Raw genomic sequence first — 18,479 nt, 5'->3', positions numbered from 1 at the left:
TATATATATATGTATATATATATATATATATATATTTACGACTTAACCCTAAGCTTAGCTCGACTTAAGGTTTAAGTAACCTCACCCCGTGGCGCGGGGGATGCCCTTACGCGCGTCACCCAGGGCGGACACATCTTAAGAACCTAGTAAAATCCTAAAACCGGAAGCTCCGCCGTGACGACAGGCCAGCTGCCTTCTTTGTTTCTTTGGCGGAGACCGCTCGTCCGTTCTCTCTTTCTCTTTCTCTCCCTCTCATTCTCTCTCTTTCACACTGTCTATGCGATTCCTCTCATTAATATAGATGTAACCGCGCGCGAGTCGTTCATTCCGTCTCTCATCGCTTTCCCACGTCGGAGAAAGAAATGACACGAGAGTAATGGTACCCAATGAAGACAGGGGAAGTCGTTCTTCCTTATACATGAACATCTCGACGTGTGTAAACGAATCTACCTATAAGATATATCGCTACCATTCCGCTCGTCGTTGATACGTACGTACATATGCGCGCGCGCGCGCGTATGTACATTGGGTCGATTAATTCGCGAGAAACACGCGGATAGTGTAGTGTACAGGTCCGTGGATGCTGGGAAGAGAAGAAGAGCGAGGAATTGCGAGAGACGGAGACTGAGCGAAGGAGATAAGATATATAGGAGAGAGAGAGATATACAGAGAGATAGAAAGAAAAAGAGCAAGGAATAATTGCACGAGCGGCGAGAGAACGGAGAACATCGCACGCGCGCGGTTCATCGCAGATGGGAGGCTAACATTCTCATTTTCCATTCGCGAGTGTACGCTAAAAAGAGATACAGAGGCAAATCCTCGGAGAAGAGGAGGCCTGCTACGAAACATCCGGCTGGGTGTTTCTCGATGTTCTTACAGCCCCCTTTCCTTGACTGCTTGCTTTCTTCTGCTATGCGCACACCGGGACCGATGACGATGCTCGTTGAAAATCGCATCGATGAAGAATCGCTTTCGCTTCGCAACCGTCTGTCCGTCCGTTCCTGATTTTCCTCTTGCGACGGCGATGATTTCTCCTGACTCCTCGATGAACGGCACACTGGTTGTAACAGCAGGGGGGGGGGGGAGAGAGACGAGCAATGGTTTGCAAATGTTCGGTGTTGGCGGCGATAGCCGGGGTCTTAGGACCCATCCATCAATCCGCCATCTGAAAAACGTTCACTTTATATTAATGCGGTAACATAAAATATGTAGCGTACACTCGTCTTTATTCTTTTCCCGTTGGCATTTCAGTATCAGATGAAAAATGTTCCAACCCAAATGTATTGATCTTTTTCAAAAGATAATATTTAAAATAGTATAACAATCTATAATTTTTAATATAATATGATGGACAATATGTAATTTTTAATATAATATTGAAGATAATATTAAAAATATATTACGTATATTTTAACAAAATGAAAAAATTAGGAACTTTTCTGTATACATTTAAAAATAATACAGTTTTTTTTATGCTGCGATTTAGAACTTGAATCAAATATTATTTCAATAAGAAGTAATATTTTTAAAAAATAATTAAGCTAAAATGCAAAAATTTTCATTTAAAATATAAAATTGTATCAATAAATATAAATGTTGATCTTATTGAACTGTTTCATATATAAAAAATAAGTAAAATATAAATTTTCAATTGCTATCACTTTTTGCAGAGAGTATGCACTTGATATATCCTTAAGCATTTTGTCATACTAGGAAAAAAAGGACTATTATCGTAAATTAATGACTAAAAATTCATTATATTCATATTATTTCACAAGGTGTATAGGAGAAAGATTTTTAAAAAACTCTCTTAATAAATAACTCCTCGGCAAGTAATTATTCAACTCGAGTAAGAGCATCGACTCGAAGTCGATTAAGACAGCGTTAAATATTATGTAATCCTACGAAATTTACTGACTAAACCGGGTAGAGGATGGCAAGAGTGGCTTCAGTCATGGATCCGGGTTTGATTTCACCCATGCCTACGCGTTTCTCATGTCTGGAGATCATCACTCTACCTAATGTCTGTTTCCCGAGGAGGATAAATACTTGCTACGCATTTACTTACTAGACCCTCTAAATGAGTCGAAAAGCCAAACAACTAAAGCAAGAAAGGAAAAGTTAGACAGAAGGAAGGTTTTTCTTGTGCCTCTCAATGTTTAGAACGTCTGCGGACGTGTACCTTGAGTGGACGAGTGTGGGGCTCACGACTGCGGTTGCGGCATGTTGTGGTCCCGCTTGTCTCCCGCAGGAGGCGGCGGCTTTGCCACGGATTTCTCCTCATTCGCCGGTGTAGGCGGTGCATCTTTCCTCGGTGGCATTCTTTCGTTTATGGCGTCCAAGCCCTTGGCCTCGGCGAACGAGGTAATTTTATGATTCGGCGAGAAGCCTTGAAGTGCTGCACGAACGGCAGAAAAAAAGGAGATAAAACAAATAGAATGTTAGAATATGTAAAATTGTAAGAGAGCTGTTTCTGCAAAAATTAAATTCTCTCTATTTCGCGATTATTTAGTTATATCAGCGGTTTTCGACCGACTTTTCTATTCGTGGCACATTAAATGACAAGCCAAATTTTTTGAGGTATAGCACCTAATGGTGCGCATGTTTCAATGCTTAGCATAGATTTTTTTATCAAATATTGTTAACATGACATTCAGAAATGTAAAAAGTAAAGTTTTAAAGTTTTTATTTTTCATTTTATCATATTTTTTAAAAACAATTTTATTGCAATTATGATATCGCGTTGGTTAAAATGACAGTAAACAATATAACACAAAATTTAAAACATATACCTTACTTGGCATCTCACTCGCCTTTTTACTTATTTCTAAAATCCGCTTCTTTTTACTTTCTCTACAATTTTTGCGGTTACAAAATCCGAAATTATATTGTGAGATGTTTATTATCCACGAATAATATAATTGGGACAATTCGGTATTTTTCCTCTTCTACCTTCGCGTTGCATCACAGACAGAATAATTAAATATATGCACAATTCACTGCATTTTTAAATTCGAAATTGAATTACAATGATTCTCAACGCTAATGTCAAAAGTTGTTTTATACAATTTTTACCATTTTTCAGAGAGGTTTTGCCACCAGATAATGCACCGAGCGGTAAAGCTCCAGTCGGCGTTAAGCCCTTCAACTGCAGAACGCTCTCGCTCTCCTCTCTGTGAAGAAATTAAAATTACATTATATAATAATAATGAAATAATTAAAAATCAATAAATAGTCGCAAAAGTTGTAGATCAGTTTTTATAATATATATAATGTATAACTATTTTATTTTAAATTGTAATTCGTATAAAAATCTACCCTTATGAGTTTCGGAACAACTTTTACGTCTATTATTTTTATAATTAAAATATTTTAAGGCACATTATAACGTATTTAAAGCCTTTAAAGATTGTTTTATTGTTCACTGACCTCAGGACGGAGAACACCCGTGCCATTTTGCCAATGGCTCTGATCTTGTTTCTGATCACTTCCTTACGTAGATTGGCTGCTGCACCTATAAATATTAGAGACGCATATTATGGCATTCGTATGGTAATGAAATATTAGCACCTAGATCATCCAGTAACGATCAACATAGCGAAAGGAATCGGCGATCCGTTCGAGTTCAACAATTTATAATGATTTCTTGAGTAATCATCAACATTGATCTCTAATTTAAAAAAAATTAAAAGCAAACATAAGACAATTATGGTGGTCTTTGAAAATTTTCAATTTTACACCGTGTAAATTTTCAATACGCCTACGTTCAAAAGTGTTCTTCAACATCGTGATCGATAGCGCTGTTGCAACAGTACAAAAGCTGGCTCCATTAATTTACGATACATTTTAATTAAGAAACTCAATAGCTTCGCCACGTCGCTTCGTCACCGATTTGCCGCGCGTTCGTCATCGCGCTTGCAAATCATTTGCGATGATTCTCGCCATCGCACGTTAACTACTACGTAAATCCATACCACAGAGCTTACCGGGGGAATACATTATGTTATTAATAATCACTCGTTCTCATCGGGTCACGCCAAGACAATAACGCCAAGACAACTACAGGCAAAATAGTCTGCGCACATCACGAGCGAGGGAAGGACGTAAAAGCAGCCACGTGACAAAAAAAAATATTGCAAGTGCTTCGACGCGTTCGCAAGTGAATTATCCATTCTTCGCCAATGGTAGAGGGTTTATTCGTTCAGTTCGAGGAAAAAAACCCGAGAGACAAGAAAAAAGGCGAAGAGAATGTGATTGCAACCGCGCGTGCACTAGAAGCTGCGTAAACGTGCATAAATACAGAGTATAAATTCTTTGCAAAAATATTTTGTGTAGCTGTGTGTGTGTGTGTGTGTGTGTGTGTTTGTGTGTGTGTGCGCTAGGTATATATCAAGATATTGTATAAATCAATGCGAGAGAAGAAGAGGCATGCACATGCTGTACAAGCGCGAAACGTACGCACCATCGGCCACTACAAACTCTTATCGTTACCACTTCGCCTGGCAATCGCCTGCTACCTTTCGAGGCTCGTTACAAGCGCGAAACAGTCGCCGCTTTCGTGACAATTCCATTTACGATCGATTCAATCGCGGGTCAGGCGATTCGGCCTCAAGCTGGTCCAGTCATGTTCGTCCCGCGTGAAAACGCTGGGACCAACTAGAGATCCTCAAATAAGAGATTGGCTACACTATTAGATATCAAAGAAGCAATGGCAATCTAATCTCTCGAGTGAAATAACATTTTGTTATTTTTAACTTCCAAATGCGTGTCAAAATGTAAATCAATTCATTTTCATAGTTAGCTTTAAAGTAAGCAACGTCCATATTAACGTGTGCACTTAGTAAATATAATAAACTAAATTTGAATTAAATTTAATACATTTCCTTTAATTTAATACTTTTTTCTGAAATTATTTAACTCTATTATTTTAGTTAAATTTACGATATTGAGTAGGCGATCTATAGAAATCATTAAAAATAACTCAAATTGGATATAATTTGACATAATGAATTTAACAGTGTACCATCCGCCATATTCAGATGCTTAAGATAAAATGAGATAGATTATGTACAAGATAGAATGAGATATCCACGTATATTATTCTATCTTATGCATTTAACCCATTCTATCTTAAGCACTGTTCTGAATATGGTAATCCAATCAGAAGTTATTTAAACGGTAACCGATCTCCTACTTTAATACCTCTAGGATCAATTAAATACCCTCTAATGAGAGTTTGGACACGAGCCATGTTTTGTATGCAGAGTCTACAGTTTTAGCATCAAATCATGCGAAAGAGAGAAGGACATATATTTACTCTTTCTTTCTTTTTTTCAGCTCTCTGCCTCTCTCTCAGGAGTTCAAACATGGATCAATCAAAAGTGGCTGTTTCGTGTCTTGACTCCGATTAGAGAATCTCTAAGACCAACGAAGTAGAAGCGCCTGCAGAATTTCACAGTTTATGAAATGTCCGAAGGAGAAAAAGGATGTTCACTGAGTGGCCACTCTTTCGCACCAAGCCGTCAATTTATCTGTTTGCTCGTTAATTGACGCAATGGTCGAGCCTTGTCGCACGATCGATTGTACCTTAACGAGGAACGGGAGTGAATTCGTTCCGTAGCGCCGCTAAAATTTTCCGTTAGCGAGAAATCAGAGGATAGGGATTTCCCTCTTTTTTCTCTACTTTTTTTCATCCAGAACTCTGAAATATCGTACCTATCGTTTATTTGATTTTCGCGTTGAAAAGACTCGGTTGGGAGTTTTCTTTTACGGTTAACTAGCATTCATTTTGGAAAAACAATACAGCATCTTTTGAGGGAAGCGTCTACATTACTTTTACCCCAATCGCGCGATCCAATCCACATCGTTCACCCAAAAATTCCATCTCGTTTTTATCCGACGGAAGGGGAAAGAACAAATCCGCTCCTTCCGTATTTTGCTACGTATGCGTATGCTCGGTTAAATCGGACGAATAAAAAAAGATACGTGTCGAAAATATCGATGTCGTTCCTCATCATGCGTCGACGAAACATGCTCGGACTTCGTATGGCGCGTGCCATTCCGCGGTATTCTAATGATTTACGGTACAAATCCGCAGTCCTTAGGCCGCTGTCACGATAACGTATCGCCCGATTTGTCAACTCGCAGGGAGATACGAAATTTCAATCTTTCCTGCCATTCGTGAAAACTGTAACCGTGTGACGGGCGCTTTGTTTTCGGAGATGGCGAGCCATCTGAAACGCAGATCGATCGAACGGGAATCAACGAAGATCGGCGAAGGCTGGGACTCTCCAGATTCGATTCATGCTCATATAATGCTTCTTGCATAAAGAACGTAGCAATGCTTGCCGCATGACGAAAGTTGGTGGTAGCCACTCGGAAAGAACGATTTTGCTGAAGTATCTATTATTGTCTGGTGTATTTATATTTATGTTAACTATAATCTATTATGTATATATCATATTTTATGTCTATTATTCTGTTAACATGTAGTCTTCTTCATAAAGCAATAAATTAAATTTAATTAAATTAATTAAATTAAATTAAATTAAATTAAATCTAGAATTATAGCTACGTACAGATCTGAAAATAATTTTGTGGAGCCATCAAAATAATTACGTTATATAGTTAGGAATTCAAGCATGATGAGCAATGTTGCTAAAACAAAATTTTTTAACATTCTAACAACCGTGAATCGACTTAAGCGATCTGTACAATTATTTTGATAATTAACAAAGTTTTGAGATTTATACACGGAAAAAGTGATTTTGTTGAAGCATCTAAAAATTTAGCTTATATAAATATAATTATTTGTAAAATAATTTTGTTAGATCAAAATAATTACGTAGGAATTTCAAGTATGATGAGTAGTACTGCAAAAAGTTTTAACATTCTAGCTTGATAATCAATAAAATTATTTTCAGATACATGGAAAAAACGATTTTGTTGAAGCATCTAAAAATTTAACTTTACGAGTATTTTTGGATCATCAAAATAATTACGAAATAATCTCAAGTATCAACGATAAGCACTGCTAATAAAATTTTGACATTCTAACAATCAACTTCAGCGCTTTACATAATTATTTTAATAATCCAACAATTACTTTCTGATCTGTAGGAGCTAAATTTTTTAATACTTCAACAAAATCATCCTTTCTGTGCAATCACTTTTTTTTTGTTTTTACGAAAAAGCGATAAATTGATTGGCTATCGCGCCAATTTCCGCCACGTAGCAAGCGTTTGCCATATCCTATATGCAGGAGCCATATAAAATCATTTTATCCTTGTTGTTTACCAAAAGTTAAACAAGGATAAATGATGTTCGCTAACGTTGTGAGCGTAAATCGGTCTGCGGTCCAAGACTCGGAGGATCAGCGATCCTCGCGCGCGCGCTTGTCGCGTTGATAGATTAATCAACGGGATTCCTTAAATAGTCACCGAGCCATTTCGAATATCAACGATATTATACGCGTCGCGGGTCAATTAAATGACACTTTCTATAATTAGCGGTCGAAATCGGCGCTGCTGAAAACCGCGAGCCTCTCGACGGCTTATCGCGGCGAGTTATTCGCGATGGGTGCGCGAATATTACATTACGCCCAAGTGCATTCCGCCCGTGTTTCAATCTCACGTAATCCAAAATCTCGCGGTTACCGGAGTTTCCACTTGGTTATGAGATTTTGCCTATCGGCGGAAACGAGATGTCGTCGTCGCGCGAACTCGTTGGCAGCGGGTATCGGGTTTTAGCCGCAATTTTCGCGTAACGAGATTATTCTGTCGGCTCGCAGTTTATTATCCGTGCGTTTACCCGGGTAGGATTCGCGGATCCGAGAACGAGATTCTCTCGCGGGAAATCCTACGATCGACGAAAGGCGACACGAGCTTGGGGAGCACGAAGACGTCGAAGGCACTTCCGTTTTCTGTCGCGGAGGAGGAGAGAGTCGAGGTACGTCAAATATTAGTACGTTCGGCCCTCGAGCAAAGAGCGCAATTTTGCAGCTCGCTCTGTGAATCCCGTTATAACTTCCCCCGGCGGTGGTTATTTGGAATTTGGAAAATTACACTCGTAACGTTTGGGGATTCGCGCGACTTCCCGCGAAATCGAGCGGGAAGGAGCGGAAAAAAACGAAATCGCTTATTTCGTGTTGGGATAGCCTCCGCTCTTCGATCGAGCCGAGCCCGTCCGACAACAGCCCCGGGACAGCTTCCTGCGCTCGCAAATGGAGAGGATGCGGCACATACAACGACGTATATACGTCAACTACAAACTTATACAACAGATCAAGCCTTTTGCTCTCTATACATTTATGTGTTCAGCGCACGGTTACGCACACGTAATCTGCCGCAACGGCGTCACCGCCGTCGGTGCTCGAAATAGTGTAATTCGAGAATTGTATGCCGAATGACGCAAACATGCATATCCCGTGAGAGTGTTTTAGCATAGCAATAATTCGGGAATGAATTTTCACGAGAGCGAGGCAGATACCACGTTTCGATAAAATTAAACATAGATTATCGTGTAACCTTCGGTATTGTATAGAATAATGATGATATTTCAGCGAGCGAGTTTACGTGAACTTTGACGCGAACGGCTCTAATTACGCATATTGCAGCATATCATATAACGTACCCTATCTCGAATTACTCGAATAGAAATTTATCGACAAAATTATTTGAAAATCTTCACCAAGTCTTGCGCCACGATGTAATATTCTCGTGAATAATCCCCACGCGTACGCAGTGAAAATATTTTGTATTTATATTAAAACCGATCCTTGTCAAAATCTTTGTGTTGAATTTTTAACATATTAACATTTAACACAGAGAATTAATTTAATGTAACGCGATTATGTTATTTGGATATTTTGTGTTAAATTAATATTCAACATTCTTTTAATTTTAAGGTAACACAATTTATGAGTAAGTGGACAAATAACATGAAAGTAATGTATTGTATTTTAAAACGTAAATTCTAGGATAAATAAAATACATTAATTTAACATATTATAAATGTTAATTTTACTGAAGAAATATGCTTTCATAATTTGTTTACAAATTATATTTTACTGTCATATGTTTTGTGTCAATTTTTTAATAATATTCGTGTTATTTCCTAACGTATTTATTTCGTATTAAATTAACACGAAAATTTGAGCCTGTTTGGAACACGTGAAGTATATCAAATTTAACACAAACTTTTTAAACTTTTTAAAGATAATCGGAACAGTATAAATCCAGAATTCGACGATCTCAATGATTCTGAAAGCGGAGGAGATTGTAATGATCCACGTGTAATAATCGCCGCTTGTAACGCGATCCGATGTTATTTTCGCGTGCACGCCGTTGCGACAGTTGTCTACCGAGCTAACATTTATCAAAACGTAGTCGAGTCTGGCACCGAGTTTTGAGCATGCCGGAGGCCCGTCGTATATACATATTCTTGAGATCGCGATTTCTCATCCGTTTTACCATCGTTGAAACTCAACTATTCGCCTCACAAAAATTCATGGATGTAATAAATCCGTTAATTATTAGAGCCTTGATTTTCTAACGTACTCGTAACTACACTTAAGAGACAAACATAGTGGTAGCGGCAACAAAGTGACAGCTATACAAGTTTTACATGTAGAATTAATGTACACACGCATTGAATAAACTATTTTATAGTTGCAACTTTATTGCATTTTTCATAGTTGTAACTTTTTTTCAAGTTTATTCAACTATACGTACATTTAATTCTACATATAAAAACTTGTACAATTGTCACTTTTGTACACTGCAAATCCAAGTATAACAAGTGTCTTCATGTATGCATGATTTATTTTTCCGTTTATATGTACAAATCCATTTTTGTGTATGCAGTATGTGTGTTATTTTTACACAAAAAATTAAATCACACACATATAAAGGCATCTATTACACGTTTGGATTTGCAGTGTACTTACTATGCCTTTTTCCTAAGTATACATTTATGTACGTAGATTTTCAAATGTAAACGTTCGCAACTTTGAGTTTGCGCATACGTTTTCTTACGAGTGATTAGAGAATCAAATTCCAGGACAGAAGAAGTCGCGGAAAAAATCAATTTTGAGCCATTAATCATCGCAATCTTAGCAAACCTCCAATGTTCTATGCGCTTCACCGAATAGGAAATTAAGTAGAAATTTTTCACGCGCCAGGAAAATTATTTAACAGATCGTTTGATACTGATATTACTTGATACTGCAGAAAATGATCCTTCAAGCGATTCGGCCTGATTCGATACGATTCGTCTTCCGTTTCGTGAACCTGTGCTCGAGACATTGTAGCGCAGGGATACTAATGCTCTACCGGGTTTCCCAAAAGCAGTTTCAGAAGCCGCAACTACCCTCGTCGAACCGACTTGCAGAACAGGCGCGGCTTGTCGCTTCTCGCTCATCAATTACTCTCGTAATATCGCGACACTATAATCATTATCTTACACATCGTCGATGCCCGTTGATGTCTCCCATGTGAGCTTAATGTGGCCAGATAAGCGATCAAGTCGGCTCGAGATATCAAACGATCTTCTGCAGGTCGGACGTATCGCTTATTTTGTAACGACGGGTCTTCGACATTGATCTAGTCATAGGCGCCGTCGCATGTAATAATCACGCACGGAACGCTCACTCGTTCATTTTTTTTTTTTTACGAATAAAAACAGAATTAGAAATGCGACGCCTATGTCTCGTAACGTGGACCGTTTATCGAGAATAGGAAGGATCGTATACCCAATGGCGAACGTGTGTTTAATCCCCGACTGTTATTCTGGAATCGAATTTGACACCGCGGCAAATAAAGTGTCGGAACTATTTGATCCGTTTATCAAAAATATAATCAAATTTCAATCGTTTTCTTTTTTTACTCACGATTCACGCCTGTTTATATCAATTAATTTACAAAGGAAAAGCGTAGCAATAGTCGTTCGATGATAAACTTTAAGCATAGCAGTCGAGGATTAATGACGACCGAGTAACGCGACTAATTGGGAACCATTGGGTGTTAGACATATTCCTATTTGTATAGTCTGCGTTCGAATCGTGAACGACTGTAGCTAGGGAACTGAACGCCGCTGTATTCTAATCAACTCGCGACCGAAATCTCCCCTTGAAATCCCTGAGACCCTTTCGAACTCCCAAAAGGGGTAGCAGAAATCGGGATCGTGGCCGTTAACGAGGTTTATCGCTCGTTAACGCTGGGACCGACGCTAATTCTCTCTGCAGAGAATTATCTTACGTTTCGTAATTATCGAGTCTCGTTACCCGAAGGGAAGATCGAACGGAGAGCTCGTTTTCGTTAAACCACATATATTTGAAAGGTGAGGAGAAAACGGCGTTGAGTCCCCGCAGTCTCGTCATTCACAGGTCGAAAGATGGAAAGATAGAAAGATAGAGATAGAGACAGAGCAGAGGATAGAGAGATAGTAGAGTGTAGGTTCTTACTCGCACTTTCAACAAAAAAACAACTCACCGTACGCGATGGTAGGTGGGGTCGTATTCGGACCGGACACCGTCGGGTTACCATCGGGTTACCATGGCGGCCATGGTGCGCCCATGGTTGGTTTACCGATGGTTGAGCGTAGTGGACGTAAGTAAAAGGACAGAAGTAACCAACAATGTGAGAGCAGCGTCAAATGCGGCCGAAGAGAAGAGATAGAGAGTGGCGGAGATTTTTTGGTCGGTTTGTTCGGATCACATTCCGTACGGGAAGACGTGTTTTTATATATATATATATTTTTTTTTAATTTTTTTATATTGGCAGTTTGCGGATGGTTGTTTGGTTGGTGTCGGTGATGGTGGTGGTGGTGGTTGGTGGTGGTAGTGGTCGCGATGAGGTGGTTGTAGAATTATGGCGCAAAAGGAAATAACACATAGAACAGACAAGAAAAGACAAGTGTGCACAGCGTAAGTGGCATTCAATCAAGCATGTGCGTTAGACGATTTCTATTATATCGTCTCTTTTCTTATTTTTTCTTTTTTTTTTTTTTTCGTTATTAATATATTGCGTATCTCTCTCAGTAGCGGATCAGCGTGAAATAGGCACTAAACGTAAAAACTCGTGCGTTTTTCGCACATATATATATATATATTTTTTTTTTTTCGGAGGCTTCGTTAATTTGTAACAGTTAATGAGAACGGGTACTAATTAATGCTCTATTCAAGAAACTTTTTTCCTTTCACGCTTTATTAAAATTCTACGTAGCTTAATCCGCTACTGGAGTCTCTGAAAATCGGCCAAGTCGTTCGTTAAACGCCGTAGGACCGTTTTCGTAGCACCGCTCGCGAATATTTTTCTCATAAAAATGGTATTTACTGCTGATGCATTCTGCATGTAATTACAGAACAAGTTTCCGGGAAATCACGGGTGAGACTGCCCGTGTCACATTTTGAACCAACACGAGAAAATTCTCTAGGGGAAAGCGCACTTGTATCATAACCACCATGAGTGTGACGAACGTGGAAAACGTTTCGCATTAAAATTCATCGCGCTGAAGCGGAAAATCCCGCTAGGAATACTCACTATTTTACAAAATAGACTTGGATTAACGGAATGTTCAAAAATCACTGCGCGTGAACAACTTAGCCGAAATTGAAATTCCTGATAAACGAGCGCGATTGCGCTCGCGATTTGCGCCTTTTTCAGGCCGCGAATACTGTAATATAAAGAAGATAGTTGATTAGAGGGTGAAAAAGATGATTTTAGCCTGCGTCGAAATTGCTAGGGCGAACGTACATTTGATTCAATTTAAATAATGAAATTCCATAACGAGTTTTAAATTACATGGAAAAAGTAACTTGATTCATTTAGAAAAAAAAAAAAAATATTTATACAACCCTCGAGATCATGTGCAATAAAAAAATATTTTAATTGATCCCAATTATAGAATTAAAGATTGTTTAAAAATCTCGCTCGAGAATAAATCGTCACGTAAAATGTACGATCGTCTTTAACAAATTCAAGTACGTCGAAGATTACTTCGTCTCAAATCGAAAGATTCTAGACATAAAAAAAAAAAGTAAATTCTGCATTAAATTTCATACAAGGCAAAGTTTAACAATTAATTATTCTTCCCTTTTTCAAAATCTATGAAAATGAAGGAAGTTTGTTAGCGTAGGCAAGACGAAAGTAATCTCGACGTAACGCAGCGATTACAATCGCACGTGAGATTATCATTGTACGTGGCGGACAACGTTGCTACATAGAAGTTTCCTGGAGCAACTGTCTAAGAGAAAAAGAAGTCGATTAATAAATTTTCGCGGGATCGCTCGAGGATGCAGCCCAGCCACGTGTCGTCCCGTCGAGCGGAACACCTTCCGTTATGATATTTATGGATAACGTTAAACTGGCGAGCAAGATCCTCTCGCGACCCGCGCGAATATTAAGTACTAGTTCGCTCGGTTAATCCTAGGAGACTAAGTATACTCTATAGCATGCGCAAAAGAAAACTGGTAATCAAAAGATAAAACGCTCGGCGGCTGACGGAGACCGAGTTAAGTAAAGGATACACGTATTCAACGTAACTCAAAGAGGTAACTTAAGCATAAAGACGATAACAAACGAGCAGATTCAGGGGCAGAGAGAAAGAGAGAGAGAGAGAGAGAGAGAGAGAGAGAAAACGAAAAAACAGAGAGAGGTCAGAGTAACAATGAGAGAGTCGGGATGTGTATGGAGGGTGAGAAAGAGTGAGAGAGAAGGCTGAGATTATAACGTTTGTAAGAGAGAGAGAGAGAGAGAGAGAGAGAGAGAGAGAGAGAGAGAGAGAGAGAGAGAAAGTATGTGTAAGAGAAAGAGAGAAAGCGAGTGAGAAAACTTGATGCCTCGGGTGTCGGCCAATGGGGGGTAACTTTTTTGTGGAGTAGAAAAATATGTCCAGCAGCTTTACAGAACCGAGACGCGTCGTGAATCGACATGAACGCGCAACACGTCTCTTGAAATCCTTCTTGAGATCGTGGTGTTCGTGTCGGTGAGTGAGGATTAGTGGATAGTGAGGGAAAGAAAAGAACAGCGAGCGGCAACGACGATGGCGACGACGACGACGACGACGACGACAAGGAAGACGATGATGATGATGATGATGATGACTACGGCGGCGACAGCGACGGCATCGAAGGGCACGACTGTCGCGGGATAAAGACAGGCCGGGAGAAATATCGTGGTTGAGTAGTTTGCTTATTAAAGGCTTCGGTGGAGTGTAAAAATAAAGTAACACAGAGGAGGACCCTTCCTTCCGACCAGAACGCGCGATACCGCGGCGATGAGAATCACTTCGCTGAGAAAAATCTAGTAATAGCTACCAAATGTTGAAATAATGTCAATCAAACGTTCGGTTATAACGTAACGAAAAACTATTTTGTTACTTCTTAAATATTTAGCGAATATTACCGTTCGATAATAACGGTTATATATTATTAGGTATTTTAATTTTGATCAAAATAATAGTAGAGATACGACAAAATTGAAAGGAGAGAAAAAGAAGTATGCCTTAACAAGAAAATTATTTATTAAGTAAGAAGATATATATAAAGATATCGATATTACGTCTTTTCGAGAATTAATTTTATCTATTCGATAAATTTAAACAAATTCTGAATTTATTCTGAACGCGACGACTTTCTATCGATTGCCGTAGGAGTTTGCGGAGACGAGGTGAAAAATCGCAAGGTTTTACACCAGGGAACTCGAGGAGAACAGAAAATATGTATAAGAAAGCGAAGATGTCGCGGCTGATTCACCTGAAAAGGTGAAAAATGGCTCCGCGTGAAAACCTCCTGTAGCTGCTCCCTTTTTGTTCCATGACCTGAACTCGTTACAGTCGTTTTCTATCTTTCTTCACCTCGGAAGCGAGACCAGGAAGATATCTAACGTCGAAGGTAACGGATAGCTTGACAATAGAATGTGTCTGCGGAGTTCTCGCCTGTGTTGCGTAAACTCTCCCGCAGAAATCTGAGACGAGTGATATCAAATCGTTCGTAGTGCTCGATCTTTCGCACGGTTTCAACGCATCTATCGATTGGTAGTTTTATCCTGACCAGATATTCCTCTTGATTTCTACGTGATTCAAAGGAGAAACAAAGCTAGCTAATACTAACTGTTTGCAATTCAAGTCAGACTCGACATAGTGCATGGTGCGATCCTTCGAACATTCGAGTTTTTCCCTAGTGTAGGTTTTGGAATTCTTAATATGAACAAAAATAACTGCCCTTTACAATAAACCGCATTTCGAACAGTTTTTACTAGTCCTCCTCTTATAAGTAAAAAAAAAATTCTATAATTTCATGTTAGCCAATAAGATGAAATTAATATCGAAATACTTGATCTTCGCTCGTTCGCGAGAAATAGTTTGAACCGTAAAGGGTTAACTTTTAATAAACCGCACAAAGTTTGCAAGGAGGAGACGTGAATGATTCGCGTTCACGAGGCGTTGGCCGTTGCTTCCTCCGGTATTACATTGACGATTATCGGTTTTGGTTTCGCAGTGCGAGAACCGACGAGACCTTTGGTCCGATTGGTTCAGGAATTGTTGCGAGTTTAGATCGTGTCCATCGAGATGGGAACTTTATGTGCGCGTTGGAATGCACACAGGAATGAACGATTGACTTGGGTCGGTGTGGTTGGCAAGATGCCGATGGAACCGCGTTTCGAAAGGAGGCCGGCAAACGGTTGATCGATGCTTCGTGGCCTTCCCTCGTTATCTCACGGAAACTCGGTGCGTTCTATCGATCGGATAATACCTTCCCGGGCCGTTCGGGCTTTTGGGCGCCTCCACCGGAGCGACCGAAAGCCTCTTTTGCTCTGGATTTCGCACGGAGAGAGCCTCGTGGAAGAGAGAGAGAGAGAGAGAGAGAGAGAGAGAGAGAGAGAGAGAGAGAGACGCGAAGAGCCGACCGGGGGGTAGGAGAATTCTACGTGGGTGGCATACGCCGTCTGCTGAAAGCCAGGCTCGGAGGTGATCGGAAATTGTCGAGAATCTTGTCGATCGCGATTAGTTAATTAAACGTGACTTTCGACAGTGACGGGGCGCGCGTGTTATTCGAATTACGGCATATCGATTTTTCCGTTGATACCGTGTCGATCGGATAAGAAATTAAGAAGCTTAAGCGGCTTTCAGGCAGGTGTTATGACAGACAATCATTTGACTTTACTATCTCTCGATCGAATTAATCGCCAGATGTTTCTATTTATAAATTTTCAAGCGATCCGTACGTGCGAAACTACGAATATAAATTGCGCGTTACATTTATACTACACGCTACTTTTACTTTTATAGTAACTTTCATTATCGCAAAATAAAAAAATACTTTTTAACAATTGTGTTTTATTTATTTTATTCTCGCAAAAGGAATAGTGAGCAAAAAAAGGAAACTTTCGACCTGATCCTTTTAGAATTTTTTTTGCAACTCCGCTACTTGCTTAACTCAGCACGGTGGTTAAATTAAAAATATATCAGGTGTGTAATCTTTGCAGAAAGTGACTGGAATTGAAAATTTATACTTTCCGTATAAAAAAAAGTGTTATATATATATATATAGTTCAGTGAGGTTGATATTTAACAATACTATTTTGATTATTTTATAAATTAAAGGACTTTTCTTACTTTATCTTAATTATTTTTTAAAAGCATGTCTCGTTGAAATATAATATTTAAAAAAATCTCTACTTCTTATTAAAATAATTATTCAAATTCTAAACCGCTGCTAAACTTCTTGTATTACTTTCACACACATACGTATACAATGTAAAAAAATCTAATTTCTTCATAATTTCATTTTATCAATAAAATACGTGTACATCTTTCAATTCAATTTTTGCTCAAAGTTCAGGGATACATCTTTTAATTCATAATACATCTTTCAATTCAATTTTTGCTCAAAGTTTAGGGATGTTACTACTATTCGGATTGGTCAGAGATGTACCGAGATCATTCGGTACGCTATCGGCGACCGTCGAGCGGAGAGAAATCTTGCGGGTGTATCGGACCGGGCAGGTCCAGGCGCGCGCAGCAGCCGGTTGCGCTCGTAAAACCGAAAGCATTGTTAGCGGAGTGTCCAATGTTCGTTCGCTGGACGTTGTTAAGAGAACGAGGCAAGCGGCATACACATCCCACACAAACAGCATTCCACGCGCGCGCACACACAACACACTCACACACGTACAAGAGCGAGATATCTCACGCTGCATCGTAAAGCGCGCAAATAAACCGAACTCAAGTCAAACGAGCGAAACTCAAAACGAGAGACGGGGACACGGCGGCTGTTTTAGGTATTGCTGAGGGGCAGAAGGGTGATAGAGGAGGGGGTGGTTTCAAAGTCGTAAAACCGTGTCGCGAACGCTATAACGAATGCAATGCGGAAATTCGCCGGCTAAATCCCAGAACGAGCGAAGGAGAGCGAAAGATAGCGATAGCGAAAGAAAGAGAGAGAGAGAGAGAGAGAGGGGGGGGGGAGGGGAGGGAGAGCGCAAGAGAGCGAAGGTTCAAGGCAGAAAACGGAGAGGAGAGTGAACGGTCGAATGGCATGTATATATTCACCGAACTTTCTCGACTAATCCGCCAAGCTTTATGAAGCTCTTCTCGAGACGGGCATAAATTCACGTGAATCTGCTGTTATTGTAGACGACGGGGAACCGTATGGAAAAGCGACCGTATTTTCCATTGCGCGCATTTGCATCGCGTTATTTTGAATTCGAGAGCATGATAAGTGCCGGGAAGAAAATGTCTGCGAAATTTGAGAGAAGAGAGATTCGTCGCACCTTGCGATATCCTTTATTTTACGAGAACCATTCGTTCGTTAATTATCTCCTATATTTTTATCACGCTGATAATACTATAAATTCGTGTCGTCTCAAAATGTGATTTCAAATCAGAGGTTTTTCATTTCTGCGAACGCATTATTCAAATAGGTATAAATCGTTGTGAATAACACGGTGTGCTTGATCGTTATAACGAGAAGCGCAAGAAGCAGGTAGAGAAGGCTTAACAAGATAACACAAAACGTTATAGATAAAAAAAGAGAAAGAGAGAAAGAAAGGTTGGAGGTGAGGCTATCGTGACGATTGAAATTAATTCAGTATACGCAAGTATACGAGGGACATGTGTGGTTAAAAGGCGACGTGTAACGTAACAGAATCAGTGTCAAAACGGAAGGAAACGGTTAGGGAACGGAAGTGAAAAACGGCGTTTAACGGCGTGTTCTCCAACAATTAATAGACGATTGTAATGTTAGCTCAATCCAAAGTCCAAAAAAGGAGGACGGTTATGCAGCACGTTTAAAGGAAGTAGAAGATGATGACAAAGATAGAAATATGTAAGTATATAGATAGATAGAAATATATGTATATATACAGGAACGAAGAGAGAAGTCAACTCAACATACGAGAAAATAATATCTCGCGCGGAACGTTCGTGTCGACGTCGTTCTACTGGTGCTTTGAATTATACAGTTTCTCATTTAGCTAAAAGAA

At 39.5% G+C, this 18,479-nt stretch overlaps 1 protein-coding gene across 5 annotated transcripts in view; it reads right to left on the bottom strand.

Moving 5' to 3' along the window:
* Positions 1-19: 19 nt before the first annotated feature.
* The window catches only part of LOC108756760 (serine/threonine-protein phosphatase 2B catalytic subunit 2-like), a 165,382-nt gene continuing 146,922 nt past the window's right edge, over positions 20-18,479 (bottom strand). For 3 of the 5 annotated variants that reach the window (XM_018500788.1, XM_018500789.1, XM_018500790.1), the window contains 4 exons: positions 3,430-3,514; positions 3,076-3,173; positions 2,183-2,398; positions 20-1,165 (listed from right to left, as the gene is read on the bottom strand). In XM_018500788.1, coding sequence (XP_018356290.1) covers positions 2,205-2,398; positions 3,076-3,173; positions 3,430-3,514 — 377 coding nt within the window. In that variant the 3' untranslated portion in view covers positions 20-1,165; positions 2,183-2,204. The remainder of the gene's footprint in view (positions 1,166-2,182; positions 2,399-3,075; positions 3,174-3,429; positions 3,515-18,479) is intronic. The other 2 variants (XM_018500791.1, XM_018500793.1) reach the window with 2 other exon arrangements.

The sequence above is a fragment of the Trachymyrmex septentrionalis genome, unplaced genomic scaffold, assembly GCF_001594115.1.
Source record: "Trachymyrmex septentrionalis isolate Tsep2-gDNA-1 unplaced genomic scaffold, Tsep1.0 scaffold13, whole genome shotgun sequence".
In the NCBI taxonomy this organism is placed as follows: Eukaryota; Metazoa; Arthropoda; class Insecta; order Hymenoptera; family Formicidae; genus Trachymyrmex; species Trachymyrmex septentrionalis.
The sequence above is the reverse complement of the archived record's forward strand: the minus strand, read 5'-3'. Positions and strand labels throughout refer to the sequence as shown.